The following is a 13,563-nucleotide window of genomic DNA, read 5'->3' as shown; positions in this document are numbered from 1 at the left end:
GAAAGAGTGGAGTGGTCTTCACACACTCCTTTCATCTTCACCCCTGGTCCACTTACAAACTTCAACCACCCTAAGAAACAACTCAAAAGTTATCTCCGTAAATGTCCTTTGTATTCACTCTTCACCTCCTACAAATGATTGCTTTCCTATTTGCACACATGCAACAAATATAGCACCTGGCATGCTGCAATATAGTTCTTTTTATACAAGTCTCTTTACTCTGGATCACATGTAGGAAATAATAGTGTTTCCCTAGAGTAAACAGATGAGACTACCCCAATATCTAAGGAAATAAATATCTAGGGTCTCCTATAACCCATTTGTAGTCCACTGGTATATGTCCACTGGTATATGTAGGGTTGGGAAGTGCTGTTATAGGTTTTGACCTCCTAATACCTGGAACCTTGCATGCCTTAATTATTCATCTCCATACGCTCAGAGTCTAGAACATTGTCTTTGAAACAGCTGGTAATTAGTGCTTTCATTAATTCATTTCAGCAAATATTTATTGAGTGTTCACCATGTGCCAAGTACGGTGTTAGTTGTTAGAAATACACTAGTGAACAAAATAGATTTGGTTTTGTCCTACAGTTTGGAGGGGCAGAGAAACATTAAACAAATAATTCTAAAACAAATACATAATTATAAGCGGTAATAACCACTCTGAGGGAAAAGTACAGGGTGCTATGAATGCTGTGGCAATATTTGAATGAACAAATGATGAATGAAAACACTGAATATTTTATACTGTAATATTTGTTCACTAGAAAGCCATACTCCATAAAGAAAGAAAGAGAATATTGCGGGCTCTCTTAGGATGGATTAAGAATCCTATAAAACAATCTGACTCCTGTGTACATGCTCCTATAATGCATCCTAAGATCTCATCAGGTTTCATGGTCCTATCTCATGGATGACTCATTCTGAACTCATACGCAATTAAAAATCCTGGGGTGCTTTTATTGTTTGTTTAATGTGCTACCACAAATCCAAGTCTCTCTTCTTGTGCTTGTGCAATTGGTAATTTGGATCTGAGTAGGTGACTTTATGGACTCCTAAATTAGCTTTCGTCTTGCTAGATTTAGTCCATCAAGTTGACCTGCCCAAATCCTGTGATGCCCAGTCCTGATATAGGAATATATGTTTCCCTTCATATCTGTGGGTGTGGCTACCATAATGGAATGCCCATATTCAAGTTGTTGAAAAGAGTGCTGAGTGCATTTTTGGGGGGATGAGGAGAATCACCTTTGCAATATACATCAAAATATCTCTATATCTTTTGCATTTGTAATTATACTTTTGGCAATCTATTCTAGCAAATTATACCAAATAAGGAAAAAAGTGTTATGCAAGAAACTGTTTTTACTCCATTACTTATAATAGTGAAGGACAGATGAGAAAATTCTAATATCTTATAAGGTGCATGATTAAGCTTAAGTGAATATAAAATTCTTATAAACTAAGGATTCTTAAGAACAGGCTTGCAATAGCATTTTATTTTTAGAAAAATGTCAAAAACTCTTTCAGCTTCTCAAATGGCTCAGAATCCATTAAATGCTAATAAATATTTATTGTTAATGAAGAGATTCTGAAAATAGTTTAGAAACAGGTGATTAAGAATATGGAATGAATAACTATTAAAAAAATACTTGTTTGTATGGTATTGATAAGGGATCTTCTCAGGCAAAACATCCTTTAATAATGAGTCTTTCTTTTTTCGATTGGAGGACTGTTAACTAGTTGATTCAGATAGGCCTTGAATTAAAATTAAGTAAAACAATGGTATTATAAATTAACAGCTTAAAATTCTATCTATAAATATTTGAAAGGCTACTCTGTGCAAGGTGCAGTTCGAGGTGCTGGGGATACAGCAGCAAACAGGATAAATAGAAATCCCTGTCTCGTGGAGCTTATAATTTAGTGGAAGGGGGCAGGTAATGCTCAAGTCAACAAGTAGAATAAATTGCACGTCAGATAGCAATAAAGGCAACAGATAAAATTTAAGTGGCAGAGGGGTGGGGAGTTGAGGGTTGAGAGAAAGAGGTGAAGGGTTAAAGAAGTACAAATTAGTAGTTGATAGATGGTCACGGGGTGGGGAGCACGGAATAGGGAATGTAGTTAGCATTAATGTAATGGCGAGGTGGAGAGCCAGAGGAGAGAAAGAGCAATCAGGGGGATCATTTATAAACTATGTAAATGTCTAACCAATGTACTGTATACTTGAAATTAATAATAAATTTTTTTTTTTTAAAGAGGAGGGGTCTCCTTCCCTGGCCCAGCTCCCAGTCTCCTTCCTGCCTCCAGCAACAGCAAAAAAAAAAAAAAAAATAGATTAAGTAGGTTAGAGGGATAGGGAGTCCAGCTCAGGAGTAGAAGAGGGGGATGAACTTTTAAATAGGGTGATTGGAACGGCCTTCCTGGGAAAGGAACATCTGAGCAGAGAGACCTGAAGGACGTGGGAGAGTGGACCAGGCAGTTGGCTGGGCCATGAACATTCCAGGAAGCAATTCATTGTTAGCAATGCAGTTTTAAAGGATGGACGGGTTACTTTGTACAGGCAGTCCGGACTTGCATTCCTTGTCACTTTCAATTGATCATGAGTACACCTAAACAGCTCATCAAAGAGAGATTCTTGTGTCTCTCCCGTCTGGCAGCCAGAGACAGATCCCTAGTCTGTGCTGGTGCTGCCATGCAGGACCAGCAGCTGGAAACAGGAGGAAGCCCCACCTCTTCTCTTGGGCCCCCTGCCGGGGTGGTGAGAGTTGTAACCCTTACCCTCCCTGTGCCAAGCAGCCCGGGTCCCTCCCCATTGAATCTAAAGAGGCATTAAATTTTGCTTTTGTTGTGTTGGTTACCTGGTGAGTCTGTATTCTTCGTGTAAGGGCTCACTCAGTTAGAAGCAAAATCACTGACTCTCAGAGTTACTTTTAGAACTAAGAATGTAATCTTTCACTAGATTTAAAAAGCATTAGAATTTCGTTGTTGATATCAAGTCCTCAAAGCTGTCATATTTAACAAGGGGCATATCTAAATATTTATTAATCTCTATCTACATATTTTTAAAATTACAAGGGCTTATGTAGTTTCTGATCATCTGCTCACGTTCCAGCGGATGACTTGCAGACTTTCTGCCATGCCTGTTTGCAGCACAGGTAATTTAAGGTACAATTACAAAGAGGACACTGTATACTCCATGAGGGCAAGACTACATCTGTTTTTCTGACCATTGTTTCCCCAGTGCCTGGCACATAGGAGACACTCAATCAATACTGATGGATAATTGAATGACTCCAAAGATGACAGCTTTGGTACAGAGAGAAAAGACTTTTGTGCTAGAGTGCGAGGGGGAAGGCATAGAGACCACTATGTCTAAAGCAGGAGAGGAAAGATGGAGGTGTGAGCTATGATGCCTCATCCTCTAACGTTTGAGATGACAGGAACCCAAGTGGAGTGTGCATTTAATGCACAAGGCAGGGCAGGTGTAGTCAGATGTATGAAGAAATCACTAGCACAGTGTCTGCCTCCCTCTCTCCCTGTAGATGTTGAATTACTTTGGTCGATTTACTTAACCCCTTTGGAGACTCAGTTTCATCATGTGGAAAATGGGGATAACAATACTGACCTCACGAGACGGCTACAAGAATTAAGTAGAATAATATATATAAAGCCCTTAGCACAGAAACGACCACTATAAAAAAGTCATAGTATACACTCATTTTTTTCACTTATGTGCATGTTGAGAGGCAGTATACACCATGGTTGGGAGCAGGGACCTGGAGCCAGGATGCCTAGGTTTGAAGCCCAGCTTTATCACTTAGAGTTGAGTGGTCTTAAGGAAGTTACTTAATTGCTCAATGGCCACAATTTCCTCATCTGTGAAAAACAAGACAATAATGCTTATCTCATGATGTTTCTCTGAAGCTTGAATCAGTTAATAAGTGTGAACTACTTAGAACAACATCTGGCACACAGGCATTATTATTGTATGGTAGGCATTTTTCATATTTGTTTCCCACTTGGATCCCTCCCGGGCTGGCGGAAGCAATGAGAGGACAGATATGCTGATGTGATGATAGAGGAATCCATGTTGGATGGGCTGGATCCATGTCTCTTTTCAACAATGGTTCTCAAATGTGAGTGTCCATTGGTTTCACTCTAAGGCCTTGTTAAAACCCCGGGTATGGGGGCTCTACCCTCAGAGCTTCTGACTCAGTAGGTCTGGGTGGGGCTTGAGATTCTGTTTTCTAACAAGTTCCCAGATGGTGCTGATATTGCTGGTCCAGAGACCACACTCAGAGAACTACTGTGGTGTAACAAAAAAAGATGTCAGAAGCTCCAACAGAAAGAAAAGGAAATATGCATAATAAGGTAGGAGTTCTGAAGCAATTCCAAACAGGACTAAGTTATAGATACTGGTAGAAAGAATAATTTGTTCATTTATTCATTCAACAAACATTTACTCACTGCCCATTGTGAGCAGGGCCCTCTATTCACCAATCAGTTGCAAGGATCAAGATTTAGCTGAGGAAAAACGATAAGTTGGAGAGGAATATCAATCTATTGAATTAAAACAGAACAGCATTAAAGAAAGAAGCTATATCCCCATCAGGCCTAACTCAGGCATCATTTTTTTTTTAATTGTGGTAGAATATACATAACATAAAATTTGCCATTTTAACCATTTTTAAGCGTCCAGTTCAGTAGCATTAAGTTCATTCATATTGTCGTGCAACCATCACCACCATCTATCTCCAGAACTTTTTCTTATCTTCCCAAATTGTAACTCCATACCTGTTCATCAATAATTCCCTATTTACCCTCCCCCATACCCCCTAGCCACCACCATTCTACTTTCTGTCTCTATGAATTTGACTACTCCAGTTACCTCATATAAGTGGAATCATACCATAGTTGTCCTTTGGTGACTGGTTTATTTCAATTAGTACAATGTCTTTGAGGTTCATCCGTGTAACAATATGTGTCAGAATTTCCTTCCTTTTTAGAGATAAGTAATATTCCACTGTATGTATATACCACATTTTGTTTATCCATTCATCCATCGATGGATGTTTGGCTATAACGAATAAAGCTGCAATGAACATGGGTGTTCAAATATCTCTTTGAGTCCAGCTCTTTTGGTTATACAAAGATCAATTTTGTTTGGGTAAAGATTAAGATCACGCTCCCCCATCCAACCCCCCACCTTTTCCCTTCTTAGAACTTTACCTCTCCTGACACTCAAGTACCCAGATGTCTCAGCTGCCTGAATCTGATAAGTCATCAGCACCTCCAGGTAAATTTGCACAACAAGGTCAAAGAGAATATATTTTAATGTTTTATGGGTTGAATGAATGCATGAATCTTTCTCTATTATGACAGACTTATTGATACAGTGTCCAATCACACTTGTGCTAGGAGCTTATTCAGTACTACAGGGAAGTGATTTAATCTCTGGAATCAGACACCTGCTAGAGGATCCTGGCCTTACTATTTACTAGCCATTTAGGCAAATGATTTAATCTCTCTAGTTTCAATTTCCTGATCTATAAAATAGAGGTAATAGTTCCTATCTACTTAGTTGTTTTGAGAGCTAAACTATGATAAAGCAAGCTAATTAAGATAAACTAAGGTAAGGTAAAGCACTTAACCTAGTGCCTGGCTTATGGTAAGCACCCCCAAAATACTGCCTGTCATTAGTATTATTATTGGGTAACTCCTTCAGATACAATGCCAAGAAAGATCCTGCCTTCTAGGTGCATAGAAAGACATTATAATGAGCACGTAATTAACAGACCCACTAGGCCTAAAGCCCAGAATCCTAAACGATAGACATTTTTTAAGTCACAAGATTCAAAATTACAATCTGGCCACAAGGGATGAAAAGATGTCTTCGGATGGGGAAGATATTTTGGGGCAGGGTCCCCTGTGAAGCCCACAAATTATATCAAGTCCCTAGCAGCCGGATATGGGTATAAGTATTCTTACTGGAAATTTTTTTCTTCTGAGTTTGCAAATGCCAGATAAAAATGGATTCCAGAACAATGGAAACTTGAGATGAGAAACAGTTAGAGCAAATTTGTCCAAACCCCCTCCTAGGATCGCCCCAGTCCTTCTGGGACATGTTCTGACAACTCGCCGGCCTCTTTTAAAACCTCTGAAAGGGGATGATGTTCCCGCCACTCCCCTTGGAAGAATATTCCATGGTGAAATATGACTCACTGTCAGGGCCCTTGCCTTTGAGATTCCCTTTCTTCTCTTGACCCACTTTCGTTGTGCTGTGCCCTTTTGTACAAAGTCAGACAGAGCCTCCCCTGGAGGAGGTCGTTCTGCGAGGACTGACATTTAAAGACCATTACCACCTCTTAAATTCGGCCCTGTTCATTTAGCCAAGCAAAGCATGTTTAATTCTTTTAGTCTTCCCTCGTAAATCAATCCCTTCATTCCCTTAATAATCCTTCCCCTGTGCTTTGAACTCCCTCCAGTCTGGCCATCCTAAGCTCTTGCTCCATTTACACTTGAGAATTGCCAGTCAATCACGAAATGGCTGTGTAGGAAAAACAGCTGGGCCTCGCCAGGGTTCCGAGCACTCTCACCACACTGGACTGTCTGCTGCCCAAAGGCACTGTGAGCCTGGCCTGCTGGCCAACCCCGAAGGCCTTAAGGCAGACTCGAGGCATTTGCTGCCTGCTCCATAATGGGTCCTACATGTAGACCTGGCCTGCCTGGCCAAATGGTCAAAAGAACTGCACAAGAAGCCACCTCAGACACTTGCGCCTCTCATTTTACTCAGGCTTCTTCTCAGTTTGTCCACCTTTAGCTTGGCCTCTACCTCCTAGGGCAATGAGGGCCACCGGATAAGCCCAAAAGGAGTCTTACCTGGAAAGTCCCAGCATGGTCTTCTTCCTTATCACCCTCTCTATTCTCTTTGAGGGCAATTAATGTGAATCCTCTGAAGTAGGAGGGAGTAGCAGCAGAAAGTGTCACTGTGGAGAGAGGAGAAAGCAGATTATAAGCATAGGAATCAACAGCTTTTCATTTGTCAAATGGATGGAAATGGGTTCTCCATCAACATCTTAGACCTGTGGGTTAGAGGGGCAGCGGACCGTGGGACAGACTCATCCATTTCGGTAGTGAACTCTTACTCACTCCACCCAACTCCCTCACATTTCAGAACCTGCTAGATGCCTGAACTGCTTTCTCACTTGGAAATACTTGAACCAACCAAGGCTGTGGTGAGCTCTCTCCCAGGAACCATGATCTAATAAAGACAGTCCCTGGAGAGCAGTCTAATCTTGACAGTTATCTAATAATGTTACACTTCCATTAGATTGGCCCAAGGGAAATCTAGCTGCTCATAGCACAAACTGCCAGGGACTGCTGTATGTTCTCCAAAACACAGTTCTTTTTTTTTTCTTTTTTTTTCTTTAGTGGGCACTCAGCTAGACCACATTCTCAGCCTCCCTTGCAGTTAGGTCTGCTGTGCCCCAGTTCTGTCAGTGGAAAGCATGGGCAGACGTGATGCATGCTACTTCCAACCTGGCTCATACAAACTTTCCACGTGATCCTCCACTCTTCCTCTCCTGCCTGTGCCTGCTGAATGCAGGGGGTACAGCAGAGGACTCTGGCATCTCAGAAAAGGAGCCACAGGATGGAAGGAACTTAGACTTCTGAATAACCACACGAAGAACCACTCACTGGCCAGAGACATCTATATCATATTTTGTATAAACTAGAAATAAACTTCTATTGTGGGATTACAGTAACTAGAGTTAAAAATTTACATTATACTTTTCCTTCTCACATTTACCCAGAAAATGTTTTCATTGAAATCTAGATAAAGGGACTTCTCAGCAATGGTGGTCACCCCTCTGTTTGTATCCCCAATCTCCTAAGATGGAAATTCTTTATTGCAATTTTTGCACTGAATTGCAATTCTCTTTTTATACACCTTCTCCACTGGACTGTCAGTTATTGCTGGAGAGAAACTGGATTTTAATTCTCTTTGTATCCTTAGCACCTAGCACAGAACCTGGCATCTAATAGACACTCAATTCAAGTTTCTTGAAATCGATATAAATCGAGGTTTAAATTACTTTACTGCCTGATTAAAGTGCTAAGAGTCTGGTCTTTAAACATGGAATTATAGACGATTAGAGCCTCAAGCTATTCCAAGAAGTCTCCATTCTAGCCTTCCAACTTCATAGATAGGAAACAAAGACACCAAGAGGTCAACAGACCCTCTCAAGGTAGCAAGACCACCTAGCGGCAGGCGTAGGGCCACACCTTCTCCCGGTTTAACACTCCACCCATGGTTACACATACTGAGTATATTCGTCATAGTATGGGTATTCCACAAATGTCGATTAAATTTTAAAAAGTTTAAATCAATTCATTTAACATATAACACTTATGTAAGTTTGATAATCCCCCTGTTGTGGAGAGGCATTTAGTTGTCCAACTTCCTCAAACTAGTTTCAGTCATGCAAATGAAGCACTCTAAAACTCCAAAAACTAGAACCGCCATCTTGGATAAGGTAGCAGTGGTCCATGAGCTGCCAACACAGTATTATCCCAGAGAACTTTGAGACACAAAGATTGCAAATCTCATGCTGTGATTGTTCAGTTCATCCCACAAAAGTAAAGAAGCATTCCGATTAAGCTTACTGATGTCTATAAAGAAAGGCACGATGGAGTAAGAAAAGTGTGGGGCTCAGCAGTGTCAAACAGAAAATGATAGTTATGGTGCCAGGAGAAAGCTGAGATCTCTGAGTGACAGACAGACTGAGACAGACAGCCCCAAAGCAGTCTGACACTATCTAGATTGGAGAGGAGTGGCCATGAGGCCACAATTCTTGAAGAAGGGGAGCAGAGGGCAAAGAAACAGACAATAAAGGTGCTCCAACCAGATCCTCTCAAACTCCTTTTTATTATTTTAATGTGACCCTGGCACTGATGTGCCTTTGCTTCTAGTGGTCAGCACCTGTCACTCTTTTCTGGAGGGCTGTCCTCAGATCACTGGAGCTTGCTATGCCTAATATGAAAGTCTCAGCTCCCTTGAATCAAGGGAGGACAACTCTGAGGGGTACCTGACACTTCAAAATGGCCCTACAGGATTAGACTGAAACTCTCCTTAGGGACCTTGCCTGAGGTCACAGCCTGGCAGGGTCTCTTCCCTCCCCTATCTCGCTCCCCGACTTCCTTATTGGTTTCCCCTGGGAGCACTTCCTTAGTAAGTCATTTGCACCCAAATCCTCACCTGAGGGTTTGTGTGATGGGTTGAACTGTGTCCTCCAAAAACATACATGGAAGTCCTGCCCCCTGTGCCTGGGAATGTGACTTTATTTGGAATCGGTATCTTTGCTGATGCAATTAGTTAAGATGAAGTCAGACTGGATTAGAGTGGGCTCTAAATCCAACATGACTGCTGTCCTTAGAAAAGACACACAGGGAAGAATGCCAGGTGATGACAGAGGCAGAGATTGGAGTGATGCATCTACAAGACAAGGAATGGCAAGGATGGTCACCAAAAGCTCAGAGAGGCATGGAAGAGAGACTCCCTCTGAGGCTCCAGAAGGAACCAACTCTGCTTACACCTTGATTTCAGACTTTTAGCTTCCAGAACTGTGAGAGAATACATTTCTATTGTTTTAAGCTTTTGGTTTGTGGTACTATGTATGGCAGGCAGCCCTAGGAAATGAAGTCGCTTCTGGGAACCCAACCTAAGACAGTCAACTGCTCCACAGTCATTGCTTTCAGGATAAAGCTCAAATTGCACAGATGAAAGACCTGCAGCCTCTGCCTCTCCAGCCTCTCCAAACACAATCTTCTTCCCCACCACACTACATTTTAGTCCTGGGACTCACTCACTGGCAGATTCCTGAAAAGCCTTATCATTTCACCCTGCAGTATTTTTTCCCACATGCTGCTCATATGCCTGGAATGTTCCACTTCCTCCATTCCCGGCAAACTGCTTCAGAAATCAGCTAAATTTTCACATTTTTTGTAACATTTCTGTTGACTTCTTTGCCTTACCTGGTGCTCTCTTTTCTTGGACCCTGTTAGGATAGAGAAAAAATATCTATACAATGGGCATAATAACAGTACTTACCTCAAAGTATCAGTGTGAAACATAAATGACTTCATACATATAATATCCTTAAAATCATGCTTGGCAAATAATGGATACTTCATAAATATTAGCTCTTATTACTATCATTTATTATATTTTTTTGTATAAGTGCTTGTTTACCCATTTGTGAGTCCTTCAAAGGCAAAAACCACATCTAAGCTCAGTGTGGTGATTAGCACAGAGTTGATGTGCAATTAAATTTACTGAATTCTGTTCATGGACTGGTAGACTCAGTATTATAAAGATGTCAGATCTTCTCAAATTGATTTATAGATTTAGTGGAATGTAAATTAAAATCCAAGCATATTTTTTGCGATATTGATAAACCAATTTTAAAATTCATATGAAAATGCAAAGGCCCAGGAATATCTAAGGCAATTTTGAGAAAGAAGTGCAAAGTTAAAGGGCCGTATATCAAGGCATATACAGCTATAGAGATTAAGCCAGTGTACTAAAGCAAGGAAAGAAAAACAGGCCAATTAAAGCATTTGGGGTCCAGAAAAGTTTCCACAAATATTTGGAAACCTGACTTGTGATAAAAGATGTACTGCAGAATACTGGGAGAAAGAGAGTATTCTCAATAAATGGTGCTAGAACAACTGGATAACCATAGGCGAATCTTGGTCCTTACCTTACATCATACACAAAATAAATAGAGCTAAATGTGAAAAGCAGAACTCTTGGTCCTTACCTTACATCATACACAAAATAAATAGAGCTAAAATGTGAGTGACCTTGGAGTAGGAAAAAAATTTTAAACTAGACATAAAAAAATCTATAATAAAAGAGAAGATATATAAATGAAATATCAAAATTTTGTCCATCAAAAGACACGATTAAGAAAAAGTAAGCCACAGTATGGAAGAAGATATTTGTAATCCATATAACCACCAATTTACTTTTATCCAACATATATAAAGAACTATTTCAGATCAATAAGAGGATGAACAACACAATAGAGAAAAATAGGCAACACATGAGCTACTATTTCACAAAAGAAGGTGCCCAAATAGCCAATAACCATATGAAAAGGTATTCAAACTCATTAGTCAACAGGGAAACAAAAATTAAATCCACAATAAAATACTATTGCATATCAATCAGATTAAATTGAAAAAGATCAACAATATCGAACATTGTTAACTAGAACTTTCTCATAGTGTTGAAAAACTGAAAACGAGCAATTTTCACTGAAAAAAACTTTTCAGTATCTACTGAAACTGAACATATACATACCCTATGGCCCAACAATGACACTCATAAATCAACAGAAATGCATACATACTTACTCCATACAACATCTATAAGAATGTTCATAGTAACGTTATTTGTAATAGCACCCAACTGGAAACACTCAAATGTCCATCAGCAGTAGAATGGATATATAAACTGTGGCACATTCATAGAATTGCCTTACAGTAATGAAAATCAACAAATTGCTGCTACATACAACATAGATAAATCTCACAGAGATGCTCTTGAGTGAAAGAAGACAGACATAAAAGAATACAAAAGGTATGATTACATTTATATATATTTATACAAAATTTAAAAACAGGGAAGAGGTCAGGACAGTGGTTATACATGTGAGAAATGGGAGCTAGTATCCATCTGAAGGGGGCACAGGGATGCTTCTGGAGCGCTAGTCATGTTCTACTTCTTGATCTGAATATCAGTTGCATGAGTGTATTCAGCATGTCATAATTCACTAGGCTACATGATTTGTGGACTTTCCTGCATGTAAGTTACATTTTTTATTGAAATATTATTAAGCAATGTTTCTGAATGACAAACGTTCATCTTTTTGCACATCTGTGCAGTGTCCTTAAAGGACTAATAATAAACTCAGCTTCCCAGAATGCTGCATTCCTGTAGGTTCTAGAAAACTAAGGTTTACTCTATCTTATTAAATACAACATCCAAGATGGAGGCTCTGGAGGCTGAACTCAGAGTGGAGTCTCAATCCATGATTATCACTGGTGATGATGGTATTACACAGTCTAATTTGAAAGTAGAGAGGAGACCCTATCCCTCCACAAAACTCTATTATATGACTCTTTCTTGAAAAGAACAAATTTACAGCATGTTCTGAGTGTCAGTAATGACTAAAGATGACTGCTTGGCAATAAATAGAAATTTCTCTCTAACGACTCCTTCCAAGTGTCTCCCAAGAGAGATCATTAAGAGACCCAAGAAATTCAAGAAAAATGCTCACGAAGGATTTTTAAAAAAGATCCATTCGAAGCCATCCTGTTGAGCACATACAGGGAACTGGTTAAGAGCAAAAATTTCGGATTAAAACACTAGAGCAATCAGTTATTAATTATGTAACCCCTGGCAAGTTGTCTAACCTATTTTCTCATTTTTAAAAAGAGGTTAATGATATTGCCTTCCTCATAGAAATGTGGAGAGGATTAAATAAATGTTTATCACAGTGCCTGGTGCACATAAAGGATTCAAGAATTGTAAAGGATGATGGTGGTGGTGGTGGTGGTGGTGATGATGTCGGGGGTGAAGATGATGAAGATCACAATGCTTAGTAGGCTGATTAACCAACAATGAGTTTTAAAACACTCATCAGAGACAATGATTGAACCTCCAAAGAAAAACTCTAGTAGGTGCTAATGAATAACCACTGGGAGGATTGCAATGAAAATCATTTTTGGGGGGGTTGACCCTCATGGGGTCAGGTTATGAAGAAATTTGAATAAGTCCTTAAAATGAACTATATCTTCTTACAGCTCATCACACCCAAGACAGGGTGTCGTGTGAGGTCCTCAACAGTGACTGTGACCCAGAACCAGCCTATCTCCATATCCCATTCCCCTGGATATGTGATCCAAGCTGGACCAGTTGGAATCCTTCCCTGGGGTTTAGTTACAGAAGTAACTGAAAGGTTTTTCACTGAAGGTTCTTGGTAGCTATACCCCCTGTCATTTGGAGAAAGTTTATCTGTAGTAAGGAAAATGAGGATAACACACAGAAAAACAGCCAAGAGATAAAGGATGGAAGGAGTGAGACAGAGAAGATGGAACGGAGGGATGGGAAGGCTAGAGAGGGAAGGAGAGACAGAGAGAAAGAGAGAAACAGAGACAGAGACAGACAAATCCCATTTAAGTCTCTAGGTCCATTTGTATCTGAAGCCAGATCTACTCCTGGACTTTCCAAATATGGGACTCAATAATCATCTTTTTTGTTTTAGTTAGTTTAACTTTATTCCTGTCACTTGTAGTAGAAAGAGTTCCGATTCATTTTGAAACAAAGAAAGAAAACAATTCCATGTAGACTATAAGATTCGTTAGCAGGCTAAAGAAATGGTATTCATGACTAAACTGAGGTGCCTGACCACAAGGGTGGCAGTTGGTATTTAAATGCCATTGAGATGACAACAGCAGATCAGATGACTTCAGAACTATTTAACTAGATGTCAGCTT

The 13,563-nt window shown here is 40.0% G+C and overlaps 1 protein-coding gene across 2 annotated transcripts in view; it reads right to left on the bottom strand.

The window, feature by feature from the left end:
* The window catches only part of SPON1 (spondin 1), a 229,932-nt gene that overhangs the window by 205,687 nt on the left and 10,682 nt on the right, over nucleotides 1-13,563 (bottom strand). For both annotated transcript variants that reach the window (XM_015596503.2, XM_015596502.2), the window contains exon 2: nucleotides 6,877-6,983. In XM_015596503.2, coding sequence (XP_015451989.1) covers nucleotides 6,877-6,983 — 107 coding nt within the window. The remainder of the gene's footprint in view (nucleotides 1-6,876; nucleotides 6,984-13,563) is intronic.

This window comes from Pteropus alecto, unplaced genomic scaffold (assembly GCF_000325575.1).
Source record: "Pteropus alecto unplaced genomic scaffold, ASM32557v1 scaffold461, whole genome shotgun sequence".
In the NCBI taxonomy this organism is placed as follows: Eukaryota; Metazoa; Chordata; class Mammalia; order Chiroptera; family Pteropodidae; genus Pteropus; species Pteropus alecto.
The sequence above is the reverse complement of the archived record's forward strand: the minus strand, read 5'-3'. Positions and strand labels throughout refer to the sequence as shown.